Source organism: Anopheles gambiae, chromosome 2 (assembly GCF_943734735.2).
Source record: "Anopheles gambiae chromosome 2, idAnoGambNW_F1_1, whole genome shotgun sequence".
NCBI lineage: Eukaryota > Metazoa > Arthropoda > Insecta > Diptera > Culicidae > Anopheles > Anopheles gambiae.
This window is the reverse complement of record NC_064601.1, coordinates 32,135,715-32,146,530: the sequence shown is the minus strand read 5'-3', so window position 1 is coordinate 32,146,530 and position 10,816 is coordinate 32,135,715. Positions and strand designations below refer to the sequence as shown.

Sequence of the window (10,816 nt, the reverse complement as noted above, 5' to 3'; positions counted from 1 at the left end):
CACGCACGCGACCGGAATCAAGTTGAACTTTCAACTTGGCAATCACCATCGTCTCAGAACCGACACCTTTCGCCTTCCTCCCCCTTTTCCGCTTGCCTTCTCGTACCTTTCATGATCGGTAACTACTTCCTCTAATCGCTGCACACTGCAATCAATTGCAGTGATTAGATAATCGGGCCCCAGGTTTCACGGGGTTTCGATTTGATGTCGGGCCCCGTTCGGTGTGTTCGGTAGCAGCGGTGAGGGGTAATAGGCGGTGCTAGAGCAGCAGCATTATCTATATTTGCATTCGCACGGGCGATATTAGCTGCGATAACGATCGGGCATTGCTATGGTTTACGCTCATCATCGTTCGTTTGTTGTTGTTTTTTTTTGCGTTTGCTTCTCTCTCTCTCTCTCCTTTTTACGCTCGTGAACAGACGCGTATCGTTCTCATGTCGCTCGAGAGACTTGCGCGATAGTTGAAGCGGTGTACCCAAGTGTCGTAAGAATTGGGAGAAAATTACCTTGTTGAAATTGATTTGCGCGTAACTGCGGAGACGGATATGCTGAGATGATTCGTGCGGTGGAATGTTGATTTAAATTCCTGTTCGTGTACAATCGATTCATATCGATGTGCGCATTTTATTACGGCATTATTACAGTAGGGGTAGAAGTGATAAGGAGAGAGAAGAAGAAATGGGTTTAATTTTATCAAAATCTCTTCAATCGTATCTATTGAGGAATACTCTCTCGACATAATTCGATAAAGATTTTTTTTTATTTAATTTAGTAGAAAAAGGTTAATGATTCCCATTTGGATGGTCCCTCGGTAGCGTTGCGACAGCTGACAATTCAGGTATCCAGTAACACAAACTTGACAAACAAGTAAGGCCGACAAGGTCGCGAAGGTCAGTTATGCCGCGATAAAGAATGTCGATGAATGTGCTGAATTAAATATTTCAAGAAGTTGGGACATTGTTATAATTATAATACATTTGATGAGACATTTTTGGGACATTTTTATAATAAGTTTTTAATAATAAATAATAAATAAATCATTAATAAGAAAAAAAATAAATCATGATAGTAACATTAATTATGAAATCTTACTATACATAAATTCCAAAAATATATACTTCTGCCAACTGCTCTTACACACTCACAGCCGGAACACAAGCCAGGCGCACCACAAACTGAACGCTTGCCCCGCTTGCGAACGAATGCGAAAAAAAGTCTACTCCGAGTCAAGGCAAAGGACAACTGATCTCCCGCTCGCTTGCCTTGACCATGATACATACCGCACACACACACAGTACCGATTGTCGACGCCGATGCACCGCCACTGCAATTGCAATCAGCTTCGGGCTGAAGAAAGCGTAGCCACAGCGCAGCGACCAGTGGCCGAGCAACTGCCCACTGCTCGGATCGCTCGGATGGCGATTCAGTGCAGAAATGGCCGTGGTTCGTTACGGAAATGCAGCAGCAGCCCAGTGCATCTGGCCTTACCGGTGGAGTGCAGTGTGCAGCAGTTGGTGGCCCTACATTTTGGTGCTTTGTACGTTGACCCTTCCGCTGAGGGTAGTGGCACGATCGAGTGATGCGTTCGGCGGTTATCCAACCGTATTCGCGATTGACGAAGAAGACGGTATGCTGGAAACGGTGAGTTATTTGTTCGTGCATTAGTAGTGACATCCCGCGCGAGCGACCGACCGGATGGTTCTACCAAATCAATCAATTACGGTAGCTTTTAGTGTGCAGTGGCGTACAGTGTTAGTGTGATGAAACGAGTAGGTGCGGAACGGTCATATTTTGAAAGGTTTTCTGACCGAAACAAGAGTGGTTTTACAATGAGGTCAAGGTTAGTTGTAAAAGTTTCAGTGAAATAGCCATCAAGACTTGGGCGGGAAATGAAAAGATAAAGCTGAAGAGACGCCATTATCGTGACGGTCGAAGCAAGCAAGCAAGAAACGAGACGAGTTTTCTTCCGGCATTAAGGTTGCCGCGTGTCAGCATGTTTTGGCAGTACTTACACTGAGAATATACAGGGTTTTCGAGGATTATATAGACATGTTCAGCGAGTTGTAGATTCGTTCAGGCATATAATAGACTTTTTCAGCGAGATATAGAATTGTTCGGAAGTAGGCGTAGACATGTTCAGCGATTCTGTAGTGCTGTCATTTGTTTTGTTTACGCACTGTGCCGCAGGGTTCAATTTTTCATTCTTAAAAGTCCTAAAAGTAGCTAATAATCATTCCCCAAGCTGTTTAATACATGAATTAGTTAAAACAAACATATTTTTGCAAAAACCGTTTGTTTACCTTCTGATGAGAATGATCCAAGCTGCAGTCCAAGGGGTGCGAAAGTGACAGCTCTACAGTATAACCGAACATGTCAACGCCTACTTCCGAACAATTCTATCGGCCTCAGCACAATTTTTCGATCGAAAAAATTCGATAGGCGCTCACGTAAAACTGACAGTCGGCCTCAGCACCATTTTTCGATCGAAAAAATTCGATAGGCGCTCACGTAAAACTGACAGTATAACTATTTCTTTCATACTCCTGCATGAAGTCGATTCCCATCGAGTTCAGTACTTAGTGTAGGCAAACCATTTTTTTAAATATTTAATAAATGATTTTTTATCACCCAAAATATTGAAAAAGAACCAGAACAATTACCAACTTGCTTTTACATAACGTTTTTCAAAACCATTAACCTTAATTTATGGCATTTTTCTGATATTCGAAAATTTCCGCAGCTCAATGAGTTGCGGATTTTTCGCCATACAAAGCGGAACGATCGAATTTTTGTAGCATAGTTCATTTTGCTCGTGAGTGTCATGGTATACCAGTTTTCAAAAAGACCAGTAAAATGAACACCTTGGCGGCGAAATGAGTGTCAAATGACACCAAATTGACAGCCGGATCGATCGAATTTTTTCGATCGAAAAATTGTGCTGAGGCCGAGTATAACTTTTTCTTTTATGTGTTTTTTTTTTCGTATAACATGTAGGTGTACATGAAGCTGGCCCCCAGGTAAACAATTTTTAAAATAATTTTTTATCACCCAAAATATTGAAAAAGAACCAAAACATTTACCAACTTGCTTTTAAATAACGTTTTTCAAAAACATCATCCTTGATTTATGGCATTTTTCTGATATTCGATAATTTCCGCAGCTCAATGTGTCGCGGATTTTTCCCCATACAAAGCGGAACGATCGAATTTTTGTAGCATAGTTCATTTTGCTCGTGAGTGTCATGGTATACCAGTTTTCAAAAAGACCAGTAAAATGAACACCTTGGCGGCGAAATGAGTGTCAAATGACACCAAAATGACAGCCGGATCGATCGAATTTTTTCGATCGAAAAATTGTGCTGAGGCCGTATATCTCGCTGAAAGAGTCTATTATATGCCTGAACGAATCTACAACTCGCTGAACATGTCTATCGGCCTCAGCACAATTTTTCGATCGAAAACATTCGATAGGCGCTCACGTAAAACTGACAGTATAACTATTTCTTTCATACTCCTGCATGAAGTCGATTCCCATCGAGTTCAGCACTTAGTGTAGGCAAACCATTTTTTAAAATATTTAATAAATGATTTTTTATCACCCAAAATATTGAAAAAGAACCAGAACAATTACCAACTTGCTTTTACATAACGTTTTTCAAAACCATTAACCTTGATTTATGGCATTTTTCTGATATTCGATAATTTCCGCAGCTCAATGAGTTTCGCCATACGCCATACGCGATGATTTTTCGCCATACAAAGCGGAACGATCGAATTTTTGTAGCATAGTTCATTTTGCTCGTGAGTGTCATGGTATACCAGTTTTCAAAAAGACCAGTAAAATGAACACCTTGGCGGCGAAATGAGTGTCAAATGACACCAAAATGACAGCCGGATCGATCGAAAAATTGTGCTGAGGCCGAATATCAGCTTCCAGGAGCAAAGACATACATATTGTTAATCAGATTAATAACTCTGATGCAAGTATCTTGATAAAGGCATAACTCCTATCAACGCTGTTAGTTGATGCCAATAACTATCGGGGCGCTGAATATGTACTCAAAAATTCAGTGTACTGAAACTGTTCCATACGTATACGTCTTCTAATACCCTTTCACTACCACAGTCTGAGCTGATCCGTAAGTATGGCTACCCGATCGAGCAGCACGAGATCACCACCGCCGACGGTTACATCCTAACGTTGACGAGAATCCCTCCGATGCGCACCAAATCCGACCATTCCCTACCGGTGCTGCTCGTGCACGGGTTGTTTGCCAGCTCGGCCGATTTCCTCATCATCGGGCCGAACAACAGTCTCGCCTACCTGCTGGCCGACCAGGGGCACGACGTGTGGCTGGCCGATCTGCGCGGCAATCGGTACTGCCGGCGCCACACCCACCTATCATCGGATAGCCGCGAGTTCTGGGACTATACCTGGCACGAGATGGGCTACTACGATCTGCCCGCCACGATCGATCACGTCCTGTCCGTGACGGGGGCAAGGCGCCTCCACTACATCGGCTACTCGCAGGGTACGACCGTGTTCTTCGTGCTCGCCTCCACCCGGCCCGAATACAACGCGAAAATTGCCCGCATGTACGCCCTCTCGCCGGCCGTCTACGTCCAGCAGGTGCGCAGTCCCATCTTCCGCTGGCTGGCGGAAAACGGTCCCGCCGTCAAGTGCTTCCTGGACGCGATCGGCATGTGGCAGGTGCTGCCCCACAACCCTGTCCAGTACGCACTGCAGCGGGCCCTGTGTCCGGCGCGTATCGCACGGCCCATCTGTGTGCATCTGATCGAGCAGATGGTTGGACCGAACCCAAACGGCACGGATCGGGTAGGTGTGGACAGGGTGCCATATCATATATTCCCTGTTTAATGATTTGCCTTTTCTTTCCTTCTGCACAGCTAGCACAGCACATCATGGCCGGGCACAATCCGTCCGGTGCGTCCAGCAAGCAGCTGCTACACTTTGCGCAGCTGAATCGGTGCGGCCGCTTCCAGCAGTTCGCCTACGAGCGGCCGGACCAGAACCTGGCCCACTACGGGCGGGAACAGCCGCCGGCGTACAATTTGTCGGCCGTCACCGCACCGGTTGCCCTGTTTTACGCGCTCAACGATTGGATGGTTGGACCGGCCAACGTGGTGCGGCTGGCGGCTGAGCTGCCGAACGTTGTCTCGCTGACCGAGGTGCAGGATCCGCACTTTAACCATCTCGATTTTGTGGCGGCCAAACGGGTGCGTGCGCTCGTGTACGACAGCATTCTGGAGCAGCTGCGCGACTTATGAAAAGACTGGATTGTCCGGAACCGTATCGGTGTGGTGACGGCATGTAATTATAATGTTTAATGTTAATGTTATTGAAGGTAAAATCGTGATTGGTTTGTTACTGTTTCGACTGACTTGTGTTTCAATTGTGACAAATTGAGTTTACTAATACTGTGTACAATGTGGACAGGTTTAGGTGGCGATGAGTCGGAAAATGTTGATCTGAAATAAACAATTTCATTTTAGAAACATCTAGCCTTTTTGATTGGACTTGTCGTTTGTTTTGGATTGCACACACTAAATAGTCTAAAATTAATAGTTCATTTATATAGTTTTTGGACCGTTAGTCAATTGGAGCGTTTATTTTTAGTTTACCACTAAAATGGAGCCTCGTGCGCGCACCCCTAACCAGAAAGGCCAACACAGCAGCTGACCAATTACACCTTTGATATTATTATACGGAATAATTACCGATCGGCAGTGAGATTAGTGCTTCCAAATCTCTTCATTATATATGTTTGTGGGGCTATGAAATATCAGTCAAATAGAATCGCTCGTACGCTTGTGGTTCTCGATTGTACCGGTCGATCTGTTTGACAGCGCACACAGTTGGTCCAATGTCTACAAATTGTTTAACGTTCGCCGTAACACTGTTGATGCTAACTAGTGCTACCGACGGGAAGTTTGTCATCAGCAGAATTGATGGTCAACTTACATCGGTAAGTAGTGCTCGTGGTCAGTGCGTAACGGTCAGTGCCTGCGCACTCGCTTAAACCGAATGGCACTAACTTTCCTGCAGATAGAGCTCATCAGCAAGTACGGCTACCGTGGCCAGACGTACACGGTCACAACAGCCGACGGTTACAAGCTCGGCGTTCATCGGATAACACGAAAGCAGGGCCCCGATCCGGACCGGCTGCCGGTACTGCTGGTGCACGGTTTGCTCGGCAGCTCGGCCGACTGGCTGGTGATCGGACCGGAGGATGCGCTAGCCTACCAGCTGGCCAAAGCGGGGTACGACGTGTGGCTGATCAATACGCGCGGCAATCGCTACTCCCGCCAGCACGTGCAGCTGTCACCGAGCGATGCGGCCTTCTGGAACTTTACCTGGCACGAGAAGGGCATCTACGATCTGCCGGCCGTGATCGACTACATGCTAAACGACACGAAACACCCGGCCGGGCAAATTTACTACATCGGCTACTCCGAAGGTACTACGGCTTACTTCGTGATGACGAGCAGCCGGCCCGCGTACAACCGCAAGATCCGGTTGGCACACGCGCTCGCGCCGTCCGTGCTGCTGGATAGTGTGCGCAGCCCGGTGCTAAACTCGCTGGTCGATAATGCGCAAGTTATCATGCCACTCGCGTTCACTACGAACCTGGTGGAGCTGCTGCGCTGGTCGGAACAGCAGAGCGGCATGCTGCAAACGATGTGTCCACCGGAGACGAAGAGAAACCCGTGCGTCGTGCTGTTTGATAATCTGTTTGGCCCCAATCCGGAATCACTCGATACGGTGCGTATGGATTGGTGCGTGTAAAAAAAACTTTTTACAAAGATGACATTTATTTTATCTTTCTCCAACGCACTATGTGCGGCTGCTACAGAATGCCATTCAATCGTTGGTTGGTCACTGTCCGTCCGGGGCAGCGGTTAAGGAGGTCTACCATTACCACCAGGTCATACAGAATGGAATATTTCGACCGTACCAGGAAAGTGCCGTGGATCGCATCGTCGTGCCGTACAACCTTAGTGCCTCGGACGTCCCGGTGCACATCTACTACGGCATGAATGATTGGATCATTCATCCGAAAAATGTGCGAAAGTTTACCGCTGCGCTGCCGAACATTCGCGAGTTACGCGCTGTCGGGGGTAAAAAATTTACCCATCTCGATTTTATCGCTGCCAAGCGCATTAGAACGGTCCTTTATACTAAAATCATGGCAAATCTGCAGACTGATCTGGTTGAGCTTTACGACAATTAGAGAAAAGTTAAACTGCTATCGAGGTGGGTCCGGTGTATAGGACATGACTATTTTGAAATCAAAGAAATACATTCTCGTTGAATAAATAGTACTTCATCATGGCCATTAAATACAATGTTTATCAACATTGTCCTCTCACATTTAAATAACACTAGAAGTGAATCTTCGCACCCTGGTAATCCTATCCTAAACGCACCGGTCACACGTAGATTGATTTTCATGCTATCTGTTGTGATTCTTACACTTTATTTAAAACTTAATAGGAAACACGTTAAATAACACATAGGACGATACGCGAATACTGGTGTGTGGGTGTGCAACCGTCCGTTGCCCTTGAGCGCTCGGTATCAACTCTCGTGCGGCTCCGGTCCTTGTTCGCCAATACGGGAACACTCAGGCACTCAACACGATCGTGCTTCAATAGTCGACAGGCGAATGTCGACGTCGAGCAGCTGGCGCTGCTGAGGCTGCGTTCCCACAACATCTCCCTTCTTTTAATACAGCAGGTACGGGTCGAACCAACGTGGTGCTTTTCTATCTCTAAAAGAGCGGCGTGGTGGTGGTACCGGCTGTGCTCCTCGATGTGACTCTTCAGGGATGCAATCACGTTCAGGAGGTGGTGATGCTGATGATTGGGACACGGTCCTGTAAGATGATGATTCAGCGGACGACGGTGATAGATTACTCGGAGCTGAATCGGACGGTGACGACAACGACGATGACGATGGAGACGATGAGGACGATGATGACGATGAATCAGGTGACGACGACGAAGGCGTAAGGTTCCACTCATCCAAGAGAATATGTAGCGGCAAAAGGTGTTGATCACGCTTACTGGCTTGCTGGTTAGAAGGGACCCGACGACGTAGTTGGTTGATATGGCTTCGTATAATCTTATGGTCCTCAGTCATAACACGGTACATTACATTGCCGCATTTCCGCAATATTCTTCCTGGCTTCCATTTCCATCCGTTTTGCGAGTAAATCTTTGCGAAGACTAGATCATTTGGGACAAAATTGCGTCGTTGCTCATCGTTATTGGTTTCTTGCGGTTTAGGCACAGGGCGTATAAGCTCTAAACAAGTGCGAATTTGTCGTCCGAACATTACTGTCGCTGGCGCTTCGTTATTTGGCACTTGAGGATTTGGCGTGGCGCGATATGTTTGTAAAAACGTGTCAAGTGCATCTTCTATCGCAGTTCCATCGCTCGTGATTTTGGTTATGGCGCGCTTGAATGTATCCACGAAGCGTTCCGCTTGCCCGTTAGACTGAGGGTGGAACGGGGCGGATGTGAGGTGCTCTATGCCGTTACAAATACAAAAATCCTCAAATTCGGAACTGATGAATTGGCGACCATTATCGCTAACAAGGGTTACTGGCATACCGTATCGCGCAAACATGGTATTAAGGATTCGTATGGTCGCTTTGGAAGTTGTGCTGGCAGTCCTTATTACCTCTGGCCATTTAGAGAAAGCATCGACTACGATTAAGTAGGAGAAACCGTCGATGGGGCCAGCATAATCGATGTGGATACGTTGCCACGGTGCAGTTATCTCAGGCCATGGTACCGGGCTAGCGTGTGGGGGTGATTTCGCTGCGGATGCACAAGCGTTACAAGATGCTACAAGTTCAGCGATATCAGTGTCTATCTTCGGCCAGTAGACGTAGCTTCGTGCGATCGACTTCATCCTTTGTACACCTGGATGGCCGTGATGTAGTTGACGCAGGCATCGTTGCCGGAGAGCCTTTGGTATGATGACTCTCTCCCCGAATAAGAGACAGCCTCCCATCTCTGATAAAGCTTCCTTCCTAGCGTAGAAGCATGCCAGCTCACCGCTGAACGTACTGTTACGTGGCCAGTCTTGTCGTACAAACTGTATGACTTTGCTCATAATGGGATCGGATTTAGTAGCCGTTGCGACATCCGTTGCATTTAATGCAACTGAACTCAATGAGTTCACGACGACTGATCGTATGTCCTCCTCTAGGCCGATGCTAGCAATCACGTAATCCTCCTCTAACTTTTCGTGATTTCGAATCAGTCGCGAAAGGATGTCGGCGTTCCCAAAATTGTCGGTCGATATGTAATTGATGTCGAAATCATACAGCTGTAAGGTGAGCGCGAATCTCTGCAAGCGATTGGCGGTGTAAACGGGGATGCCTTTCTTGCTGCCGAAAATTCTCAAAAGTGGCTTGTGGTCCGTTTGTAGAGTAAAATGCCGTCCAAATATAAAATTATGGAATTTTGTCACAGCGAAGATAATTGCCAAGCCTTCCCGATCTATCTGGCTGTAGTTTTTCTCTGCCTTTGTAAGTGCACGGGACGCATGCTGCACAACTTTAAAAGTTCCATCGGGGAACTTGTGACCGATTGTTGCGCCTAATCCGACGGATGACGCGTCCGCGGATACAACGATCTCACGCCTTGGATCGTAGTGCGTCAGGAGCAGTTCCGATGATAGGATACTTTTGAACTGCTCGAAGGCTTTTTGGCATTCAGGGGACCACTTAAACGAACTGCCTTCTTTCAGTAGGTTGTCCAACGGGTATCGAAGCTTGCGCATGTTCGGGATGAATCTTCCATAATAGTTAACGGCGCCAAGAAAGGAACGTACACCACTAACGTCGGTTGGCGCTGAAAGATCCTTTATCGCAGCTATTTTGGCTGGGTCTGGACGAATGCCGTGGTTATCGAGGATGTGACCAAGGTAGCGAACTTGGGGTTTGTTGAACGAACATTTCTCCGGGCGGATCGTGAAACCATACTCCTGAATGCGTCTCAGGGTTTCGTTTAGTACGTCGTCGTGTTCCCGCTGTGTTCGTCCACCAACGATAACGTCGTCCATGTAACTCGCGACACGTTCCATTCCAGCAAGCATTTGGTCCATAAGCTGCTGAAATGCGCCTGGTGCTACTTTAATCCCTGGTGGCAGGCGATTATACAGGTACAACCCTTTATGCGTGTTTATGGTGAGCAAGCGGCGACTTTGCTCGGCAATGGGGACCTGTAAGAAAGCATCAGATAAGTCAATTTGGCTAAAAATTGTCGAGTTACCCAGTTTGGTGTAGATGTCCTGTGGCAGTGGCAGCGGATAGTCATGGGGGTGGAGTGATGCGTTGAGTCCCGTCGAATAGTCTCCGCATATTCTCAGTTGTCCATTCGACTTGCGTACCACTACAATCGGTGCTGCCCACTCGGAGTGCTGGACTGGTGTGATGATGTTGAGCCGTTCCAGTCTATCAAGTTCGGCGTTCACTGCATCGCGCATGGCATAAGCTACGGGACGCTTTACGCAGAAGACTGGACTGCAATTCGGCTTCAGGTGTAGTGTAACCTCAGCTTTCGCACAAAAACCCATCGTTGATTTAAACAGGCCGGGAAATTTTCGAACGATTCCCTCCGGAGTAGTAGCTGTGCTGGTAACATTGTTACACAGCTGATCTATAGGCACAGACCATAAGGAGAAAGCTTCAGCAAGGTCGATTCCCAGCAAGGCCAATTCTCCTGTTGCCACGAAAATTACAGCTTGCTTCTCCTGCCCGTTGATTCCAACCGTTGCTCGA

General features: G+C 47.1%; 2 protein-coding genes across 2 annotated transcripts; both read left to right on the top strand.

Annotated features, from left to right (window-relative positions):
* Positions 1-1,397: 1,397 nt before the first annotated feature.
* LOC1273756 (lipase 1) lies at positions 1,398-5,486 on the top strand. Its single transcript, XM_003436339.2, has 3 exons — positions 1,398-1,641; positions 4,126-4,836; positions 4,908-5,486. Exons 1-3 carry the CDS (start codon positions 1,435-1,437, stop codon positions 5,286-5,288), a joined length of 1,299 nt encoding a protein of 432 aa, XP_003436387.2. The 5' UTR covers positions 1,398-1,434; the 3' UTR covers positions 5,289-5,486.
* Positions 5,487-5,902: 416 nt separating this feature from the next.
* LOC1268261 (lipase 1) lies at positions 5,903-7,310 on the top strand. Its single transcript, XM_061645536.1, has 3 exons — positions 5,903-5,986; positions 6,067-6,783; positions 6,875-7,310. The coding sequence occupies exons 1-3, from the start codon at positions 5,924-5,926 to the stop codon at positions 7,250-7,252; spliced, it is 1,158 nt and encodes a 385-aa protein (XP_061501520.1). The 5' UTR covers positions 5,903-5,923; the 3' UTR covers positions 7,253-7,310.
* The last annotated feature ends 3,506 nt before the right edge of the window (positions 7,311-10,816 follow it).

Coding starts and splice junctions, on each gene's coding strand:
- LOC1273756 (XM_003436339.2), top strand. CDS start 1,435: ATGGCCGTGGTTCGTTACGGAAATGCAGCAGCAGCCCAGTGCATCTGG. Junction 1,642..4,125: donor AAGACGGTATGCTGGAAACG/GTGAGTTATTTG, acceptor TCACTACCACAG/TCTGAGCTGATCCGTAAGTA. Junction 4,837..4,907: donor ACCCAAACGGCACGGATCGG/GTAGGTGTGGAC, acceptor CCTTCTGCACAG/CTAGCACAGCACATCATGGC.
- LOC1268261 (XM_061645536.1), top strand. CDS start 5,924: ATGCTAACTAGTGCTACCGACGGGAAGTTTGTCATCAGCAGAATTGAT. Junction 5,987..6,066: donor TTGATGGTCAACTTACATCG/GTAAGTAGTGCT, acceptor ACTTTCCTGCAG/ATAGAGCTCATCAGCAAGTA. Junction 6,784..6,874: donor ATCCGGAATCACTCGATACG/GTGCGTATGGAT, acceptor CGGCTGCTACAG/AATGCCATTCAATCGTTGGT.